Source organism: Siphateles boraxobius, unplaced genomic scaffold, assembly GCF_051911475.1.
Source record: "Siphateles boraxobius isolate OS27281-9 unplaced genomic scaffold, OSU_SipBor_1 8, whole genome shotgun sequence".
NCBI lineage: Eukaryota > Metazoa > Chordata > Actinopteri > Cypriniformes > Leuciscidae > Siphateles > Siphateles boraxobius.
The window spans coordinates 40116292-40140000 of NW_027509208.1; the positions used below are offsets into that span (position 1 = coordinate 40116292).

Consider the following 23709-nt stretch of genomic DNA (forward strand, 5'->3'; position numbering starts at 1 on the left):
AGCCATTTTCAACAGTTTTTTATGTTATAGCCTACATGATTCACCTCTTTTTTTATAAGTTAGTTTAATATAATTTAAGCTGAAACGATGACTTAAATGTCCAAGCTGATTGTACTTTACAGTGTATAAATATATAATATTGATATAAATACATATTATGTAAACAACAAAAATGCAAGGTACTCTTGTATTTTTGGACATGTACCGTGATATTCTTTAAAATATTTTGGAGTGCCATTTAAATAGTGTTGCTTTCATACCGGTAAGTATGATTTCAGTATTAAGTATGACTCTTTCTGATTCTGATTCTGATTCTGATGATTGATGATTACTCAAACTCGTAATGCAGTGTCACTCCCCACCGCTAGGGGGCAAATGCGTGTGTGTCATGAGCTGAATGACATGCACAGACATACAGGAGAAGAAAAGACATCAGCCGTGAATATTACCCTGAAAACAACTAAGTAAATAAATCAATTCAGTTTCTGAAGATCAGACATGAAATTGGTGCGTATATTAGTGTGATTTGTTAATTACATAACCATAATTTACCCCATCAAGGTTATTTGAAATCAGCAATATTGAGTCTCACCTGCAGTAAATGAATCTTGCCATGTTTTGCACATGATCGTGTGTGTGTGTGTGTGTGTTTCAGTACTGTCTGTCAGGTCATCCCACTCTTCCCTGTAATGTACTGAAGTTTAAATCCACCACCATCATGCTGGACTGTGGACTGGACACAACAGCAGCTCTGTGTTTCCTCCCACTGCCTTTAGTGCACAGGTATATCAATATAACAACACTGATTATCACTATATCTCTATGTTATTATTATAGCCTGGATCACTCAGAATATATATAAACACTTTGATGTGATGATTTGAAATGGCACTTTGAATAACTAAATACAGATATTTAAGCAAATGTGTATATCTGTTTATATTTACCGTTGATCTAAACAAGATAATTTTTCATTTAGCATATGCTCTTGGTTTTCATTTTTCTGTATTTGGTTATTCTTTGCATACTGACACTACTGTATTGTATTTACATTTCGTTGGTGGTACTTGTTGGATGTGTATTTCTGTACTTGTTGTGTTTTTATGTTTAACATCTCAGTTTAATTTAGTGGATCATTAAAGAGTTGATATATTAGTATTTACACTACTGTTCTTGAATCGTCTTGAAGTGTCTTTTGCTCACCAAGGCTGCATTTATTTTGATAAATTATTGCGAAATATTATTAAAATTTAAAATAACTTTGTTCTATGTGAATATATAGTAAAATATAATGTATTCCTGTGATCAAAGCTGTATTTTCAGCATCATTACTCCAGTCTTAAGTGTCACATGATCTTTTAGAAGTCAGTATAATATGATGATTTGATGCTCAAGAAACATTTCTGATTATTATCAATGTTGAAAACAGTTGTGTACAATTTTTTTTCAGGATTCTTTGATAAATAGAAAGTTCAAAAAACAGCATTTACCTGAAATAGAAAGCTTTTTAACATTATAAATGTATTTACTGTCATTTTTGATCAATTTAATGCATCCTTGCTGAATAAAAGTATTACATTATTTTTAAAAAGTTTTGAATGGTAGTGTATAATGTATAATCGAAGACATTATTTTTTTAATCTACTTGGCTATTAGTGCTACTGTGCTAGGGTTAAATACACATATTTAATTTTTACTTTGTTTTATTTACCTATTATTATCTATTTAGTAAATTATTATAGCATAAATATCTTCATCATGTATAATATGTCTTATAATCTTACATTATACAAAAAGCTACTAGATATTTTGTGGATATAGGCAACAGAGAATCACATCCAGTGGACTAAAACAACTAGATGTTATTTAAAGTTGTTTTTCTATTAAATACTAATAAAAATCATTTTGTTCTGATGACTTACAGTCCAAGACTCTCCAAGCTCCCAGGATGGGTTTCCAAGGATGGAGCCATAAACCTGGAAAAAGTGAGTGTTTGCTTGACATCGTAATAATCCCAGTGCTCATTTTATAAATACCAGTATATTTCCGTTGTTAGAAGTGTGTTGAATGTGTGTTGTAGGAGTTGAAGGAATGCTCAGGACGCGTGTTTGTCGACTCACAGCCTGAATTCTGCCTCCCTGAAGTAAATATTTGCTCTTCACACGAATGAAACGGCCCCTTCTTCATCATTTCTTTCTCGTCTGTGGATCAGAAAGTATTGTTGTTAAAGAGATGATTGGATTTGTTTTCCAGAAAGAGCTGCTGGACCTCTCCACCATAGACGTGATCCTGATATCCAACTATCACTGCATGATGGCGCTGCCGTATATCACAGAACACACGGGCTTCACGGGGACCGTATACGCCACAGAACCCACACTACAGATCGGCAGGTCTGCTTCTCTAATACATAACACTTCTGTTCAGCAAGCATGCATTCAATTCATCAAAAGTGACAGTAAAGACATTTATAATGTTACAAAAGATTTCTGTGTCCAATAATTCTGTTCTTTTAATCTGGATTCATAAAAAGATCCTGAAACTGTTTTTTATGCTTTATTATGTCTTTCCATTCAATGTCATTTAACAAGTTTATACAAATAAACATTTAATTTCAAGATATAATATTATTTTCTTTTTTTTCTTCTACTTTTTTTTCTTTTCCTTTCTTTTTTTCTTCTGTGATAACCAATAAGTACATAATTGGATACTTTTACGTATACATAAATATTAATTAAAAAAAGTTAGCATTCAAATATATACAGTATCAAGCTCTTATAACCACACTTAATACATAATTCAAATAATATTATTTAAATATCAAATAGTAATAAAATAAGTAAACTAATAAATAGATTAATCAAAAAGGAATGAGGATTATATGAAGAAAGTAATATATATATATAAATTCCTGTATTATATTCTTTGATTTTAGAGGTGGCCATATTTTGTACAAAATTATACTTTTGCTCTTAATTTCATGTTATCTCCATAGAATGTACTTTTTGAACTAGATCTAACCAATCATTTGCAACATTTCGGAGAAGGCTAGAATCCGCAGTTTAAAGTCCCCTTGTAGTCAATAATTGTATCCCTTAAAGCTCATCTTTGATCACAAAAATTACACATTTAAACGTTTTTTTCCTTGAAAAAAAATCTTCATGCCTTAAAATATCTTGAATGTAACTAGACTCCTGTGCCTCATTTAGTATACGTGGTTCTATGAATATGCAAATGAGCTCCGCCTCCACTCACTCACTCAGCTCAGAGATCCACTCGTTGACGATCACACGTTGATCTGATTGGTTACAAGGTAGTTTGTGACGTCAGAAACACCAGCGATTTCAAACTGTGTTTTTGAGACTGTCTTTGATTCACTGCAGTTTTAAAGAGAACATACTCAGCAATGCTGTCGACTTATGAATTTACACATGATTTGTCTTAAAGCATATTAAAAACACCACATAGACATATAAACAACATAAATAACTTGATTTTCACCACAGGGGGACTTTAAATGATTGATTTGACTTTATTTTTGACATGTACTGTATGTGGACCTGATCTCACAGTTGCTGACAAATGAATCCCTGATTTGATATGATCTCCAGTTGATTTATCAGTAAATGAGAGGATCTTGACCTGTAGTAACTGGTTTCGGTGTCTGTGGTTCAGGTTGCTCATGGAGGAGTTGGTGACGTTCATGGAGAGAGTCCCAAAAGCTCATACTGCCTCCTGCTGGAAGAACAAGGACATTCAAAGGCACTAAACGCCACATTTCAGCTCATTCAGGCCAAGAGCCGCCCATTTCGACAAGCATTGGCTGTATTTTTACCTGAGGTTTTGTGTGTGTTTCAGGCTTCTCCCAGGCCCTCTGAAGGACGCGGTGGACGTCTGGAGCTGGAGGACGTGTTACAGCATGCAGGAGGTCAATTCTGCCCTCAGTAAAGTCCAGCTGGTGGGATATTCCCAGAAAGTGGTGAGATCCTCATACATCTAACACAAGACTATGACATATGAACACTACATCCGACCTGGACCTTCTTAAAAAATAAAAAAAAATGTCTGCATTGTACATTAACATGCCTCCATATACTGCACTCTTACAAATGTCTCTTATTATTCCTCTTTTACACTTTCCTTTCTACCTCATTATGCCATTTTGCACTGATGTGATCACTGTCCATTTACATACACCTCATTCTTAAAAACGCACTTTCTGTGTTTTACTTTACATTTGCACCTTGTACTGCATTTTGTAATATATTGCACTTGTTATAGTCTTTTAGACAACTGCATTGAGCTGGTCTCTGCATCTGTATCCTTTATTTTGCTCTCCTATAATATGTTATTATATATATATTTAGATATATTAATTTATATATATTTACTGTTTGCACTTCTGGTGAGATGCTAACTGTGTTTCATTGCCTCTGTACTTGTACTCTGCACAATGACAGTAATTTTGAATCTGAATCTGAAGACGCTGTATAAACTCCTCTGTTTGAACTCTGTCTGTGTCTCAGGAGTTGTTTGGAGCGGTGCTGGTCACTCCGTTGAGTTCGGGATATTCTCTGGGCAGCTCAAACTGGATCATTCAGTCACATTATGAGAAAGTGTCTTATGTGTCTGGCTCTTCTCTGCTCACCACACACCCTCAGGTGACGCCACACACACACACAGATCACAGCAGAAACACGCAATCCATCAATCCAGTCCCTCAATGCATGAAAAAATCATCAATCATCATCAGTCAAGAGAAATGTTGATTAGTAATTATGTTGGCTTGATCTAGTAAGTTTAAACTATATCTTCTCCTAGAGCTTTCAAGCTACAACCATCAAACTCGGCTCATACCTTCAGACTGTTCTGACTCGGGTTGCTATATCTTTTCTAACATGTCCAACTTATGGTTTTTGTTAAACGGACAATCAAAAATTAAAAAAAATGTCCCATGCACTTTCTTTGAGGGGGTCAAAACTTTGATACAATTACTCTAATAGATTATTTAAGCTTCGTCCCACTGTAATCGTATTTATATCACTGGAAAATCTTTGCAACTAGCTTAGGACATGCTATCAATGTGTTAAATCATGCTAGCAACATGATAATTCATACTTGCAACATGTTAAATCATGTTCACAACATACTAATTCATGCTAACAAAATGTTAAAACATGTTAACAGCATGTTAATTCATGCTAAAAACATGTTAAAACATGTTAACAGCATGTTAATTCATGCTAACAACATGTTAAAGCATATCAGCAACATGATAATTCATGTTAGCAATTTGCTAAAACCTGCTAATTCAAACATTAAACATTATCAAAATGCTAATTCAAAGTGTTAAATCATGTAATAAAAATGCTAACAACATGTTAATTCATGTTGGCAATGTTTTAAAACATGTTAATTCATGTTAGTAATGTGTTAAATCATGTTCGCAACATGTTAATAATGCAAACAACATGCCAAAACAGGTTAGCAATGTGCTAAATCATGCTAGCAACATGCTTATTTATGTTAACAAGCACGTTACATGTTTAGCATGCTAAAACAAGCTAGTGGTTCATTTATGCTAATTATGCTTGCAACATGCTAATTCATTTTACCGAACTACTAGTAACATTGGTTGACTTTCTTTACTTTTATTGTTTTTAGTAAAACCTTCAAACTTCAAGCTTTTCAAAGTTATTTTAAACTGTCAGACTTAGCTTTGTCAAGCCAACATCAAAGTTTGTCATCAAACTTTACTCATCTAGTTTTTTATGATATTAAATGTATATTAAACAAACTCAGTTAAAGTCAGTCGAGTCCGATGTTATTGCAACTAAAAATGAAACCATTAATAATAATTTTTGTTAACTAGAAATAAAGCTGGAAAAAATATAAATATTAGATGAAACACCTAAGTGAAAATTAGAAATGATGTCTTGCCAATAAACTGAAAGATGAAGAACTAATACTGAAATAAAAATAAGTTAAAGCTAAAAAATCGAGAAAAAATGCATAACAGATTTATTATTTATCATTTACATTTAAAATGAAATTATAAAAATAAAAGCTCATTTAAAATATTAATTAATACCATAATAGTATAGAAATAATAAATAATATAATTAACACCAGACAAAAAAAAAAAGCGTACAAACTATTTTCACTCAAAGATTGCTAGTTCTCAGAAATACTTCAATTAATTACAAAGAAACGGCAAGTAACACATTGAATTAAACATGACTTTTTAAAAAATAGTATGTAAAATGTACTCCCGTAGTTATTTGTTCTATTTACAACTTCGAAAAGTCATTTGATACAGTATGGTCGAGTCTGTTGTGTTAGGTAACATCCAAACACCATATTTCATTGATATCAATTTCGAGTTAATTCTCTTGTGCATTTCACCACATGCTAACATCAGTGACCCTGTCCCAGATAGTGCACTTGATCTGGACTTCATTTCTTGTGTCTGTGAAGTCCATACGGAGACGGAGAGTCCTATTTCTCAGTTAATATTTCTGATGGGCGTTCATGAGCGTCAAGGACAATCATGAGTGCAGGCTCTCTGTGCAAATCAGGGGCGTAACTAGGATTTTCATTTTAGGGGGGCTAAGCCCCCAATGAGGGTATGATTTTTTTTTTTTAAATAAAAAAAAAACGTAACACTTTAGTTTAGGATCTAATGCTCACTATTAACCAGTTTCATTACCATGGCTAGCGGCAAAGGCCGGGTTTTATAATCACTGTGGTCCCGAATGTGAGGTAGGGCAGACAGAAAAAGTTCTGGGTTTCCCCAAGAATTTTTTTATTTCTCTGATCTACATATTTTAAGATTTTTTGAAGGCCAAAAAAATTGGACAACAGCTTTAAAACCATGTCAGTGGGTAGCTGATTATTTTTCTCTCCTCATCAGCATCACACTCTTTTTCTCTTTGTTTTTATCTTGCCCTGTCTCTTCCCCTCCTAAAGCTGAGCTTTGACTGATATAGGCTTTTCATTTTTGTCTGTCAGTGAAGATAGGGTCAACTGATAGGTTGATTTTGCCTATGAATCATTTTCTCAGACGCGTTTATTTACTGAAAGCTACTAAACTAGGTAATTAAGTTTATTAAATGCATTCACAATATGTAGTAGGCTACACATTCATTATTGATCTTATGCCTAATACAGGGCCGTAGACAGGGCTTTATAATCAAAGAGGTCCTAAATTTGAGGTTGGTAGGGGGTTCAAATTTTTTATTTCTCTGATATGTGCATTTCAAGACGTTTTTAAGACCAAAAAGAAAAAGGATAAGAAGCTTTAAAACCATGTCAGTGGGATGAGTAGATTATTTGTCAATACCTGCTCTCTCCTCATCTCCATCACTCTTTCTTTTTTTCTCAGTCTCTTCATCCCCTTCTCTTCCCTTCCTAAAGCTGAGCTTTTTTAATTTACTAAAGGCAACAATTTGTATTCTATTCTCAATATGTACACATTCATTATTAATCTTGTGCCTACCATGATGAAAACGGCTTTGTTAATGTTTCTTGTCCCCTCACAATGACAGTAAACTAATTATTACATTACATAAGTCACGTTACATAGGCCTATTTTCAGTTCAAAATGGCAAAATTAGACAAAACTATTTTAGTTGGCTAGATTATTTTTTGTCATTCGTTTAACATTTATGACCTAAAAAAATGTAAAAAATGAAATGTTAAGTTTAGCTACTTACATCTTATTTCGCACTTGACCGTACGCGTCGAGTCGCTCCGTTAAAATTCGCGCTCAGCAGCGTCTGTGAACATACAGTAAAGCCCACCGTCTTTGATTTGATTGGTAATCTCAAATATTCTGACATTGACGAGCAGTGACAGACCAATGAGGCTCAGATGAACACACACACACACACACAGCCTGTCCTCTGTTTCTGACGTGCTCTCTGCTCTGCGCCACTGCGGATTTAAGATGAAGAACGCGCTTAATCTGATGATAACAAGACTGAAGCGAACACGAATTTGTGTAGCCTACATTAATCACAAATTTTTAGGGGGGCTAGGCAGAAGTTTAGTGGGGCTGAAGCCCCCCTAAAAAGGGCCTAGCGACGCCCCTGGTGCAAATCATTCATTCATGAGGGTCCATTTCACTTAAAGGTGCACTGTGTGATTTTTATTTTTCCACCTGAGATTGCCACCACTAACCTACGACCAGATATTGTTTTGTGGTCTGGATCAGCACGCATTGTTCAACTGATAGAGCTAACAGTGCCATGGGAGGATGCGGTAGATGAGGCATATGAGAGGAAGAAACTGCGGTATGCTCATCTGGCCACTGAAGCAGAACCGCAAGGATGGAGAGTCCAGGTTTATCCAGTGGAAGTGGGTTGTCGAGGTTTTGTGGCACACTCTACAACCCGGTTCCTAAGAGACGTCGGATTCAGTGGCCAAGAGTTGCGTCGCACAGTACAGATTCTAGCTGGCTGTGTACAGGCCGCCATGCTACGGTTTCGTAGAAGTCTTGAAAAACTTGAAGAGTCTGTTGGTTTATTTGTATAGGTTGTATAGTATTTACAGTCATTACGTTCCTGTGTATATTGCGTGAACGACGGGTGGTTGGGCAGATATTATGTTTTGCGGTAGGTGGTATGCCATACGGAACCGTTGCCACTGAAACTGCATATTAACGCACCAGTGGGGCTCGACAGCCTTAGTCAAACGGGTTGGCGCGTATGGTTGGGTTGCGGAGAGATTGTGAGATTGTGGTTAGGTCTCAGCAGCAGGAGGGATGTAGAGGTCAGTAAGCTGGGCTGACTTGAGTGGGGGACGGAGGGGGGTGACTCTGGACGCGTAAATGGGTGAAGCATAGTTTACTGTAAAGCTACGCCTTAGTGTTGCTTATCTTGGCGAAAGCCGAGTACAAATCAGCATGAAGTTTTAACATCTACTCTTGTGTAATGGAAATCATGAATATCTGGATATGTCCAGTGACTGCAGTGAATAGTGCTGCTGGCAACAAGGGAAAGACCTTGTGGCAGCCTGGATAGACAGCTGACAGGAGGAAAGAGACCCCAATGGGGCTGGTAAGGGTTAGCTACCCTTGTCGGCAGTATCCAGCTCTGTTTTACAGGATGCTGGATACACCCGCCCAAGGCTTCTGAGAAATTAAAGAGAAAAATACCCCTAGAGTCTGCGAGAGCAGGGGCGGAAGATGACTCAATGTCGGACAACATGGTTAACGACTTAGGAATGGAAACGGATATGAGTATGGAGAGTAAGACTAGTCCAAGATCTGCAGTTAGTAAAGTCATTGAACTCCAAGTTTGTGTCTGTGGCTGGAGCAAGGCGACAACGGTCAGGGGTTTGAAGGTTCATCAAGGGAAAATGGAATGCATGAGGGAGAAGGGACAAGGGCCTCGCATTGATCAGTACTTCTTACGAAGTCAGTCAAGTCAGTCGAATGAAATCCAGCGACAGGAAGCAAACCACAGTTCGCAGGATATCAGCACCCCTGTCATAGAGGAGAGGAGGGTTTGCACAGTTAGTGATGAACAGATGGACACTTGTGAACCCGGTCAGACTAAACAGCATAAAAGAGAAAAGAACCTCAACGGGCATAGGCCTGGAGTTAGATGGCCAAGAGCTTGTGAGAAAACTGCATGGGACACGGTAAACACAGATCTATGCTTTGCATTGGAAAGATTTACTGGTACAGTTGTAAAGAAGCTGGATAAATTTGGGGACATCATTTACACATATGGAAGTGAGAGGTATCTAGGCATCTAGTGGTGAGGATGTGAATTGCACCCAACAGAAGTTAAGGTGGCCGACAGGAAGTGATGTCATTGTCTGAGACAGCAGAGAGTAGCCAGTTAAGCAATGCGGTTTCTTTACAAAGATAAATTAAGAAATTAGGTTTACTTAATTATTCAGAATAACTATATGTTATTGCGAATATTATTGTTACTTGTTCATCATTGTGTCAGTGTTTTATTCACTGACTTTAGCTTCTGTGCATGAAGAACAACATAACGAAACGCATTTGTCCGTTTAGGGCTACTGTAGAAACATGTCGGCGCATTTCAATGTAAGGGGATCCGCGGTGTGTGTAGATAGAAACTGCTCATTCTAAGGTAATAAAAACATAATGGTTCATCAAGTAAGGTCTCTATAAATATGTATACAGGTGAAACTCGAAAAATTCGAATATCGTGCAAAAGTTATCATTTTGATGATTATGGCTTACAGCTTATGAAAACCACAAATTCAAAATCTCAAAAAACTTGAATATTACATGAAATCAATAAATAAAAGGATTTTAAATACAGAAATGTCGGCCCTCTGAAGAGTATAATCATGCATATGTATATAGTTATATATACTAAATATATTAGTTTCACCTTTTAATTTGAATTACTGAAATACATGAATTGTTGCACGATATTCGAATTTTTCGAGTTTCACCTGTATGATATTGCTTTTCTGTAGATTCTGCCTATGTAGACAGTACGCTAGACAGCAAGACTGCTCAGCAGTTTTTCATGGGTTATTCACAGGTTATTGTTGAGTGATTTGAGACGTGTGTTGTGTTGTGTTGTGTTGTGTTGTGTTGTGTTGTGTTGTGTTGTGTAGCCGATGGAACAGGGCTCTCTGAAGAACAGTGACGTCCTCATCCTGACCGGCCTGACCCAGATCCCCACCGCCAACCCAGACGGCATGCTGGGAGAATTCTGCAGCAACCTGTGTGAGTTTCCTTTCACTGGTTATGGGGATTTCCCATGTCTGACAGCGCTGGTCGATGGATGGATCTCTATGAAGTGAAACATCAGATAAATAAATAAAAATAATAAAGATATTGTTTGATTAGTGATGATTGTAGTCCTTGAAATCCCCAAAAGTAGTGCTTGAAAAGTGTTCGTTTTACAGAAAACTAACCCCCCCCCCCCTCTCTGTCTCTCTCTCTCTCTCAGCTATGACGATCCGTGGCGGTGGGAATGTGTTGGTCCCGTGTTATTCGTCGGGGGTGATCTACGACCTGCTGGAGTGTCTGTATCAGTTCATGGACTCTGCGAATCTGGGCAGCACCCCGTTCTACTTCATCTCCCCCGTGGCCAACAGCTCGCTGGAGTTCTCGCAGATCTTTGCCGAATGGTACGATAACAAACGCCATCCAGTAATGGGCTTCATTTAAAATATAGATGAAAAAAAGGAGACGGAATGTCTTTTTCCTTTACAAAAAAGTACTATGGTAATCATAGTTTCTGCTAAAATACTATAGTTGCTAATTTGGTGTTGATCGCCACTGTCATTGAAATAAATAAAATTCAGTCTTAATCGATCATGATAAATATTTATTAATCGTGATTTTACAGGACTAACATATATACAAACATGTATATATGTTAGTCCTGTAAAATCACGATTAATAAATAATATATAATATATTAATATATACTAACATGTATAGTAAATTGTCTTATTAGACATCTGTAATATAATAATTATAATATGAAATTATAAAATACATAATATCATTAATAATTGAATATTACAATAACAAAATAAAATTATATTTACTTTTTTAGTTCATTGCTAGATATTTAGTTGTGTTAATAAAGACATCTGTAATATAATATACAGTATTGTGATGAATAATTGAATTTTACATTTATAAAATTATAATATAATGTACATAATATAATACAATTAATAATTGAATATTAAATCAACAAAATCAAATTGATGAAATTATTATTTTTTGTTCATCGCTAGATATTGGGTTATGTCTTAAAGACATTTATAATTATATATTATTATATAATAAAATACAGTAATTTAATATAATAATTAATAATCAAATATTAAATAAACAAAATTATTGCAATTACATTTTTGTAGTTCATTGGCTAGATTTTGTCTTATTAATACTTTATTATATGTTGTAATTCCAATGTTTACTCCCTGATTTTCAAATGGAAAACGTCTCCAGATTTGTTCACTGAAATTCACTGGTTTGATCATCCTGACAGTAGGCGCTTTGACAGGCCGGCAGATACTATGGTTACCATGGTAATGTTTCTTTACTGCTGTTATATTTGCTCAATAATAGCTCTTGCTCTCTGTGTTTGTGTCGAAGGTTGTGTCAGAACAAGCAGTCTAAGGTGTATCTGCCCGAGCCGCCGTTTCCACATGCAGAGGTGAACATCATCCCAACACATCCCAGTAATGACACGGACAGGTTTGTGGTTCACTGACTGTCATGTTTTGTTGTGTTTCTTCCAGCTGATTCAGACGAATAAACTGAAGCATTACCCCAGTATTCATGGAGACTTCAGCAGTGAGTTCCGGCAGCCGTGTGTGGTGTTCACGGGTCACCCGTCCCTGCGCTTCGGGGATGTGGTGCACTTCATGGAGCTGTGGGGCAAATCCGGCCTGAACACCATCATTTTCACTGGTGAGGTCGAGCACATCACAATAATACTGCTGACCGGAATGCAAAACCTTCTGGAATATTCATACAACAAGTTTAACATTAAGACATTAATACTTTTTATCATCAAAGAGGCATTAAGGGTGTGTTCACACTTGTAGTTTGGTTCAAGTAAACCTTGGAACTATAACATATGTGACCCTGGATGACAAATATGGGTCATTTTTATGAAATTATACACCACTAAAAAAAAAGCTAAATAAATAAGCTTTCCATTGATTTATGGTTTGTTAGGATAGGACAATATTTGGCCGAGATACAAATCTCAGGGTGCAAAAAAATCAAAACATTGAGACAATCGCCTTTAAACTTGTCCATTTATGTTCCCGATTGTGCTGCATTCACTCACAAAAATAAATGTTTTATACATTTACGGTAGGAAATTTATAAAATATCTTCATGGAACATGATCTTTACTTAATATCCTAATGATTTTTGTCATAAAAGAAAAAATGATAATTTTGACCCATACAATGTGCTGTTGGCTATAAGTATACCCGTGCTACTTATGACTGGTTTTGTGATCCAGGGTCACATATAATAAAGTATGACAACATAATATAATAAGACAACACCCACAAAATCTAGCCAATGAACTAGAAAATATAATTGCTTATAATTTTATGTTTTTAATTTAATATCTGATTATTAATTGTTATATTAAATTACTGTATATTATTATATTATATTATTATAGATGTCATTAATAAGGCATAACGCAGTATCTAGCAATAAACAAAAAATAAATAAATAATTTAATTCATTTTATTTTGTTCATTTAATATTCAATTATTAATTGGACCAAAAAAGAAAATGATACATTTAGTCCTTATTTGCTTAGCGTTCACACTGGGCTTCATTTATTAAATTAATGTTCCCACGCAAACCGCGGCATTTATCAATACGGACGTGAACGGTGGCTACGATCAAACCTCACGTCACGTCTCAGCTTGTGAATGCAAGTTTCTCTGTGAATCTGTGCGTGTCATGGTAAATCTGGCTTGGCTTGATGTTTGCATGTTGTTTATAATAAATGCCACTGTCGCCTAATTTGTGTTTTATTTTATAGTTTAATATGTCATTTATAGCTACATATTTTTCATTCTTGTTCTGTTCTACTATTACATTTAAAGGATTTGAGGGGGAAATAGCTTAGGCTATAGTGTTTATAATGTTTTAAAATGTTTTGTTTATTTACCGGTATTTAATATGCATATAAATGAATGTCAATGTTTGAAATTACGAAGTTAACGGGTGTTTTTGGAGTGAGATTTGGAGTGGAGTTTCTCTTTCATGAGATTACTTCCTCTTGGCCGGGTTATGTTTCTCCGTGTCGTAAACTCTAGGGGCAAAGCTTCGAAACTCTGAATTAGGGACGTGTTTTTTAAATGATGATTGTTTCCAGCCGCCACATTTATCAACGTGGGATCATTCGTACGTTGACTGGCAGCATACGAATGTTTCATAAATCACATGTGAACCCTGTCGTAAGATGATTTCTGCGCTCGTTCCTACATTAGATTGATTAATGAGGCCCACTGACATTTTTAAAGGAATAGTTGACTAAAAAAATTAAAATTCTGTCATTAATTACTCTCCCTCATGTCATTCCAAACCCGTAAGACTTTCGTTCATCTTCAGAACACAAATGAAGATTTTTTTTTAATGAAATCTGAGAGATTTCTGTCTCTCAATTGACATCTACACAACTACCACTTGTGTGGCTATCGTGTTGATAAAGAGATCGTAAAACTAATCCAAATGAATTGAGCGGTTTAGTCCAAATTTTCTGAAGAGATACAATCACTTTAAATTATGAACAGATTTAATTTAGCCTTTTATTCACATTTAAACATTGATAACAAATATTTTGATGATCAATAATAATGAAAAGTCCCCAATGGAAAACCATTATAATTTCTATAAATGTTTGAGCGTGTTCATGCCCTGTGGTGTAGTTTAATGTGGAGTGCGAAACGCTATGACTCTGACTCTGAATGATGTGTCGTTCTCAGAGCCGGACTTCTCCTACCTGGACGCTCTGGCTCCGTATCAGCCGCTGGCAATGAAGTGTGTTTACTGCCCTATAGACACACGACTCAACTTCCACCAGGTGTCCAAACTCCTGAAGGACATCCAGGTACGCTCTGTTCCTCCTGAATGCTCTACGCTCAACTGTTGCTCTTAGGAATGCACAATTAACCGCACTGAAACCTCACGCGATTTGGCAAAGGCTGTGATTATTTTACGCGCAGTTTGTCAGTGCAGCGGCTGATCGGTAGTAAATGCTGCTCCATCTGAACACCAGAGGGCGTCTCACACACACACACACACACACACACACACACCACTTATCTATCTGAACACCAGAGGGTGTCTCACACACACACACACCAAATATGCCACACACACACCACTTATCTATCTGAACACCAGAGGGCGTCTCACACACAAACACACACACACACACACACACACACACACACACACATCTATCTGAACACCAGAGGGCGTCTCACACACAAACACACACACACACATCTATCTGAACACCAGAGGGCGTCTCACACACACAAATATGCCCCGCCGCAGAAGTACGATAACACACATCATTCCAGATCCCTATCGCTGTATCTGAATAAACAGACGATTGCTTTGATATATTAAAATATGATAATAAACACACGACTGCCTTATTCTGAATAAGAAGCACATCATCTGACAGAAGGATGAGCTCAACTGTCCTCATGAAGTGAGTTTGAAGTAAAAGCATGTTATTAAATGTTGTCTTTTGTTGGACAGGAGGTTCATAAATGCTTCTCATGTTTGGAAAGATGTTTGACGTGTTGCTTTTTCAAATACACGTTATAAGCGCCTCAAACTCTTAGTGCTGTCAGACGGAGCAACGGTTACAGAGCCGATCATCAATGACAAGCTGTGCATTCAAAATAATCACAGCCTTTGCCATTTCATGTAAATCGTGATTAATCGGGCAGCCCTAATACTATTCCATAAACCAAGAATTGACCATTTTGAATTCTAGGTGACTTTAAAGAATTCCAATAAGGAACACTTAAATGGAATTTCTATCATAATTTGGAACCAATATGATTCAACTGGATAAACTGAAACTCTATTTTTGTTAGATCCCAGTAGGATTGGTTCCAATTTGGAATATGAAGCAGTGGAATACTCTATTTCACAATTTCACAATCGTGACATTTATTTTTTTTCTCTTTCGGTATATTAAACACTCCAGCTTAAACGTGAATGTACTTTTTTTTAATGCATAAAAAAATAATCGCAGCCAAAATCGCTATGAGCCAACATGATTTAAGTGCGAATACATGTACATTGCGATTAATTTCGGTGTGGCGTGAATGATGAATTAAGCTGATTTGTCTTGTGTTGTCGGTCAGCCTCTTCATGTGGTGTGTCCTGAGCCGTACACACAGCCTCCTCCGGCTCAGGCTCACCGCTCAGACCTGATGCTGGAGCTGCAGCCTCCACCCATGGCCTACCGGCGCTGCTCCGTCCTGGGGCTTCCCTTCAGACGCCGCTACGAGCGCATTCAGCTGCTGCCTGAGGTCACACACACACACATCATGTTTCATTTCATAAAGCACATTTAAAAACAATGCAGGGTTGACCAAAGTGCTGTACAGATCATTATACTCAAATAAAAACAACAGATTATAATCTATAAAATATCGAACACAAAACTAAATAATTCATTGAAAACCAAGATTAAGAAAATGTTTTAAGCTTTGATTTAAAAATAATGAAATGAACTAAACTGAAATAATTTATAGGAAATTTGAAAATGATATTAAAATCAAAACTATAATAACCTTGATGTTTTCATGTGTTTTAATGCTTTATACTTTATCAAAAAATAAAGTAGTATTAGAACTGTGTTACAATTATTCATGAGCCCATATGATGCGTTATAGGGTTCATTAAAAGGCATAATTAATGCATTATATATAAAGGCTTTAAGTGCTACCAAATTTTTTTTTGGTTAACTATAATGGTTAACTATACACCTGTGGCATAAAAATATTGATTGTGTAAATTGATTATTTGTATGCTTAAAAATAATAATAAATAGTATCAATAATAAAAATGTATATCAGTCGATATCTTTTTCAGTATCTCAGTCTCTTTTCTCCAGCTTGCCAAATCTCTGGTTCCCTCTGAGATTAAACCCGGCATCTCTGTCGCTGCAGTGTCTGCGGTTCTGCAGTCCAAGGACAACAAGCACGTTCTGCAGGTCAGTGTGTGTGTGTGTGTGTGTCAAAAACATCCCGAGAAACACTCGTGCCATCCATGAATTTACTTCAGTTGCTCTGAACATTGTCTGAAGCATTTTTAGCCCATTTATAACCAATCACATGGCTCGTAAATTACAGTTTAGTCATCCATCATGAACACACGGGCCTTTCTCACATTTACAATGCAAAACTCTCTTTCCTGTCCACTCAGGACATTTTTGGAAACTAAAACCCAAAACAACTCGTTCTTCGTGAAATCTGCATGTTTATGAAATCACAGCCATGAGCACATAAAGGATATAAACAAAAATGCATATTTCCATATTCTCACGATTTTGGTTGATGATATTATTTGTCACGATATGTACATTTCTGTGAAAAACAAAGCTACATTTGAGTATTGTAAATTACTCAATTTAAAATACAAAAAAAAGCTATTTTAAATTATTTATAAAACATGAAAAAGTACAAATTTAGAATATATAACTTTAACAATATCAAATATATAGGTAATTATAAACATTTTGAATATTGTTTTCTTTCTAATTTACAATACTCAAATAACCCTTTCTTTATTTTCTCATGGTTGTGAAAAAAATATGTATATAAATAAACAAATATAAAAAAAAATATATATATATATATATACATACACTCTCTCACATATAGGTAATAAAACAATTTTTAATCGTAATTTACGATACTCAGAGGAACCTTTATTCTTTTCCGTGTGTGTGTGTGTATTTATTTACACACATTTATGTATATATATATAATTTTTTTTGCTCACATCGATGAGAGAAAATTAAGCATGTTAAAAACTAAAAATACTAATTTATCTGCATGTTTTTTTGTTTTGAAAAAGAACGTATTCTTTTTGTTCATTTTCGCCCATCTCAAGGCCTATTTACTATTCTAACAAACACAATAAGTGGACGTGAGAGAAAAAAATAAATGTTGAGTAGAACATGGCCCTTAAAAGTAAAACGCATACTACACACAAGCATGTTCAACATCTGGTTATCTAGAAGCATTTGCATTTAATACCTGTATGTTTCAGGCCTGAGAATTGATATTAGGCTCTTATTTGCATGTGTGTGTTCGTGTGTGTGTTGTAGCCGGTGCCCAAACCCGCTCCAGTGCCGCCCAGTAAGAAGAGGAAGAGGGTGATGGAGGAACCGCCAGAGGTCCTGAACCCCAAACCTTTGCTCAGCGGGGCGGTTCCTCTCGAGCCGTTCCTGGCCACACTGCACAAGGTACGAGACACACTCGATCTGTACGCTAACCAGTCAACTCCAGCCTCGGGTCCTGTAGCATCATGAGTGAAGTGAGCTGAACACAGTTCAACCCGCCTGTGGGTCAAAGTCAAGCCGGGACAAGACTTTGATGAATGCAACAGACTCTCAGATGAAACACAATGTGTGTGTGTGTGTGTGATATGTCCCGGGGCTGTAGAAAGAGAAGCGCACATCTGACGGTGGTAATTCAAGCTACTGACACAAAGATCTGGCCCTGAAGAGACGCTCTCTGTTCGAGTCTCAGTACCGCCAGCTGCAGGAAACACAATGTTCATGAACTAAATTAAAAACAGGATGAAGTGAGAGAAATCTACCGATCCTGTGAGAACGAGAGGCATTAGCATGCAGGGAATCGCCAAACTCCTCATTTGCTTGGATCCCAAACGGCAGATTCTGGCAGAACCGGAACATCGATTAGACGCTAATTAATCTGTAAAGGAAATGAATTTCTCTAATGATTCTGAAGGAAGGTGACTTCCTCCTCAAGGTGACTGAGCTGCTAATGAACTTTTAGGAGAAGTGTTTTAGTGCTGATCAGGCAGTGTGCTAAAGCGGCTGATGGCTTCTGACACACAGAGTTGCTGTTTTTCTCAGATTTCACTTCTTGTGTGGCAGTTTTGCAACAATCAAAGTGAGTTTTAGTGCATGTATGACGATATTTTCCAATACGTTTTGGTCCACTGTAGTTTAATTCTTCAAACTGGCCCTATTTCATTAAGTGAGGTTTTTATTTTAGCATTTTAATGTCCCCTTGTAGTCAATAATTGTATCCCTTAAAACTCATCTCTGATCAACAAAATTATGTATTTAAACGTTTTCCTTGAAAAAAATCTTCACACCTAAAAATAGCTTGAATGTAACTCTACACCCTTGCCTCATTTAGTATACGCGGTCCTATGAATATGCAAATGAGCCCCGCCTCCACTCACTCACTCAGCTCAGAGATCCACTCGTTGACGATCACACGTTGATCTGATTGGTTACAAGGTAGTTTGTGACGTCAGAAACACCAGCGATTTCAAACCGTGTTTTTGAGACTGTCTTTGATTCACTGCAGTTTTAAAGAGAAAATACTCAGCAATGCTGTCGACTTATGCTTTAAGACAAACCATGTGTAAATTCATATTAAAAACATCACATAGACATAAAAACAAGATTAAAAGCTTGATTTTCACCACAGGGGGACTTTAATTAATTAAAAATAAAAATGTGTGTATGTATATATATGTATCAGTGTTATTGCTTACTATTTTAGTATTATATATTATAGTATTTATTCATATTAAATTGTTTTTTTAGTGAATATTGAAAAAATTCAATATTTTCTTAATATATTTCTATTTTGCACATTTTATTATTTTTATAATTTGCCATTTTCTTTAATTTAATACCTATATTTTATTTATAATTTAGGTAAAAAAAAAACAAAGGTGCATTTTAGTATAATGAATTACAAATAAAAACATCAATAATAAAAATATCAAACATCAATAATAAAACATGTCAATGATAACAGTAATTCTAGTACTTCAGACCTAGCAACATAGCATTGGCCTTGAAACCACATCATGACATATTGGCAACTCAAAACACCTTCGCAATCACATTTCAACGAAATGTAAAAAGTTCTGGTTTGACAGTAATAATGTCCTTGCATTCTGGTATAAGTGAGAGTAGAAGTGAGAGCTCATGATCTCCATTCTCTCACACACGTTCGAGTTGTCGGCTCTCAGGAACCGCAGGATGATGACGCTGTTAAATGGGCCGCTGAGAGCCGGTTGGTTTGACCACAGCTGTTATTACAGCGTAAAGTGTCCCAGATCTCCAGCATTAAACATTAACCTGAGACCTGCTGCTACTTTTGAAGGATCAAACCTCTCGGATAAATGAGAACGAGACAATTAAACCAAATCAATCCTCAGATGAACTTTGAGACGCTGTGCTGGAGGAATTAACTTCGCTTATAGTCTCTGCAGAAATCAAACAGTTATTTTACTGTCTTGGTATTTATTCATATTTTGAACTCGCTTTTATTTTTATATTTTCAGTTTTCATTTTAATTTTAGTTTGTTTTAGTAAACTTGTCATGTGCTTGTCATTTTGTTTTGTTTTTTCATATTTTTCTTTTTGGATTTTATTTCGGTTTTAGTTTAGTCATTTTAAAACTTACACTTCAACTTTTCGTTTAATTTTTTAAAAGTTTTTTTTTAATATAATATTTAGATTTTTTATTTCAGCTTTGATGTCAGTTACCAAAAACGATTTTTAATAGTTTTAAGGCCCCGATATACTTCAAGCGAAAAACTCGTGTGACGTCATTTCAGCCAAAACGAAGTAATCTAACTACCATTGGTCAGTAGCGATGATCTCATAGGTGGGTGTGGCTTTGAGGCTCCGCCTTATTCTCTGTTCATCTCTTCTGTTCAGGCGCAAGTAAAAACATGAACACACTGAAGAGCTGCTTTATGCTAGAGAATGAAGTTATAATTCTAACTGAACGAGACACTGACACATTTTCTTCATGTTTAGTGATGTAAAGCTGCTTATATTGTACTGCTATATTAATCAACGTGACGTGGTTTGCCTGGAGTGTCGAGTTGCAGAGCTGCAGAAAACATCCACATCAATATGATCAGATGCTTTCTGAACTGCTGTTTCTCACAGCTGTCATGTTGTGTTTATTGTGTTATTGAGAGGAAAGCGCGCAGCTCATATTTACATATTCATCTAAACGTCTGAATATTCACTATATCACTGCTTGCATATTTCAAACGTTTTGTGTTAGTTAACGATAACTACAGTGGTGATTGCTGGATACTGCACGGGATGTTCAGCCAACAGTAAATGATGATATTTACAGCATAACTGTCTCCTGGTAGAACGGCATCATGGAGGTGAAGGTGGAGGAGACGGCGGACGGACACATTCTTCACCTGCAGGCAGAAGATGTGCTCATCCAGCTGGAGGAAGACGGCACACACATCATCTGTGACAACAACGAGCCGTTACGCACCGCGCTGAGAGACCTGGTGCTGCGCTTCCTGCAGAAGCTATGACCTCTGACCTCTCGTGGATATCTGGCTCCTTAATGACCTGTCAATAAAGTGGCTGTAATTCAATTCCATCCGAGCCAGGAAAACAGGATCCAAAACTCCTGTAATGGCTGATGAACTTTATGATATAACGGCCGGGTTTCATAACGTATCATCGTTCATTTGCTGTTTGGATGGAGACTTTTGTCTGTGTGTTTTATATCATTGTAAAATAAACTTTTTTTCCTATATTTTCTTAAGCCTGTTTAAAACTCATCCAGAAATTAAATTATCTTGTCATTTACTCACCCACATATTCAAAACTCGCTTTAATGTCACTTTCAGTTATGCGATGTGCCAATCGCTGCATTGCTATGCATGACAAAACCATGACAGTGAACTAACTTAATACATTTTAATTTTGTTTTTCATAGGACAAACTCATATTGGAATGTTTCTAGAATAAAACTAGATTGTTTCAGCAGCGCCAGAGCTCGGGGTTTGGTTATAAATGGCAATGCAGACTTTATAAAACGCTTTAATTCCTGGAGTTTGTAGGCCTTTACTGTGAATTAAATCAGATAAACGTACGGCTATGCAATTTGGTCGCGTACATTTCACAAGTTGCAGATTTAAAGATTTTGGCAGGGGTTGCACAGACTAGTTGACTTCAATGCTTTGCCATGAAGCTTTACGCTTGATGTCGACTAGTCGCTGATCATGGGCTATAGAGGGCGCAACAGAAGAAGAAACCTGTGAAGTCCACTTTTACACTCCGTTGCCAACAGTTAAAATGACAAATAAATGCATAGGCTACTCTGAGTGCGCTCCACACGATATGTTTGATTGATAATACCGTCTGGATGCTTAAATTGATCGGGTGAATGTATAGGTAAGTTAGTCGCTGTTCTAAACTAATCCGCTGCTGCATTGTAATGCACACACACACACTTACAAACAGTAGCGCGCAAATCACGCACACAGAAATGAATCATTCAGTAGTGCAGAAGTATTGTTGTCAACACTGTTCTGTGATTTATCAATAAAATAGCTCAGAAACTGAAAAGTTCTAGCACATATTTCTTTGTGACTAAAAATCTACAGCTTCAATATTAGGCTATTGAGACGCTGCGAAGAAGAATTAATTCACACGCAATCGATCTCTCATTAATTGTTCATTAATTACGTCATCAGCGACTAGTCGATGTCGATTTAAAAATCTGAAGTGTTCAACTATTGGCAACACAATACAGTAACCTTATTACAGTTTTTATTTTACAATCGCTTACCTTGGACACATTTCCAATACTAAGTCACTTTTTGAAAACTTCACACAATTCTTCTCCTGACTTACTCTCAGCTCGGCAGAGCAGACTTTCAAAATGCGCAAAAAACTTACAAAACACTTCATTAATAGTGAAGATTTTCCTCCAACAAACACACTTTGTCCCGCATAAAACAATGACCTAAAACAATAGCATCAGGTAGCATTATACAATGTTTTTGTTTCGTACAAAACCAGATCTGGTTTTGATTCATTCGAATGTCACCTGCAGTTTTAAATGGTCAACGTTTACATTACAGTAGCCTACACAATTATGCCTAAGTTTTCCCCTTTTCTAGAAGGTAATGACATGAAAAACTAACACTTGTGTAGGTGTTCAGGTAGGCCTACATCTAATAGTTTTGATAGTATTTTACTTTTTAGATTTTTGAATATATTTCAATAGAAATGTAACTATTTGCTGTCTCATTCAGTTTTGTATGTTAGGTTTTGTAAGCATGTGCAAACTGGCCTGCAGTTTTGGTGCGTTTGAGCGAGAAAAGAATTCATGTGATTTGAAAGATGTTGTCACTGAATGCTTCTTGTGCCAAAACCATGATAAATGTCCACAGTGCTCACTGTGTTTTCAAAAAGTGACCGAAGTATTGAGAAATGGGTCCTGGCGATTGTAAAACAACAACAACTGTATCATCGTTAGTAATGCAAAGGTCGTGGGTTTGATTCCTAGGGAATGCAAGAAATAATACTAAAATGCATACTTTGAATGCAAGGGAAGTAACTTCGGATGCATATTCCAAATGCATTAATGTAAAAAAATAAAAGTAAATGAAATGCTGTTTAAGACTAGCCAGAATAATTCGGGAAGATTTATCTTAATGGGTTTAAGACTTGAAAGTAATTGTTCCATTATGTGTTCATTTGTTCATTCATTCATTTTCAGCCATATGTTGGTGCTTCTAAAATTTCTCATTTATCGGATGTGATTTCTCATACTCTAAAAGCTGGTTTCAAATCATGAAATGATAAATGAGGACTCTAATACTGGGGGGGGCAGGGGGGACTTAAATGTAAGATTGGGAGGAGCAGCCAATCACATCTTTTTATTATCCATACAGAAAGTAGCCTCTTATCTCTCACATAATCATCTCCTGCAATATAGACTGTGTTTAACATAAATAACTATATCTATATGGGGAAACTCAAGCATAAACATTCAAGGTTTGAAATGCTAAAACAACAGATGTGATGTTGAAAACGAAGACAGGCATTGTTTTTGTCGTTAGTGGATCATGATGATAGTTAATGTGAGGATTTAGACCCGTGCATCAGTGTTGTTATTAACTAAAACTATTAG

The 23709-nt window shown here is 36.2% G+C and overlaps 1 protein-coding gene across 1 annotated transcript; it reads left to right on the forward strand.

Annotated features, from left to right (window-relative positions):
- Positions 1 to 374: 374 nt before the first annotated feature.
- On the forward strand, positions 375 to 21321 carry ints9 (integrator complex subunit 9). Its single transcript, XM_077219514.1, has 17 exons — positions 375 to 507; positions 656 to 783; positions 1925 to 1985; positions 2081 to 2143; positions 2254 to 2393; positions 3676 to 3762; positions 3859 to 3979; positions 4527 to 4661; positions 10609 to 10720; positions 10947 to 11127; positions 12113 to 12173; positions 12259 to 12430; positions 14482 to 14606; positions 15886 to 16053; positions 16641 to 16739; positions 17859 to 17996; positions 20918 to 21321. Exons 1-17 carry the CDS (start codon positions 499 to 501, stop codon positions 21092 to 21094), a joined length of 1977 nt encoding a protein of 658 aa, XP_077075629.1. The 5' UTR covers positions 375 to 498; the 3' UTR covers positions 21095 to 21321.
- The last annotated feature ends 2388 nt before the right edge of the window (positions 21322 to 23709 follow it).

Bases quoted from the DNA above. Each gene is read 5' to 3' on its own strand.
- ints9 (XM_077219514.1), top strand. The intron at 10,721-10,946 runs GTGAGTTTCCTT...TCTCTCTCTCAG, and splicing joins AGAATTCTGCAGCAACCTGT to CTATGACGATCCGTGGCGGT. The intron at 12,431-14,481 runs GTGAGGTCGAGC...TGTCGTTCTCAG, and splicing joins GAACACCATCATTTTCACTG to AGCCGGACTTCTCCTACCTG.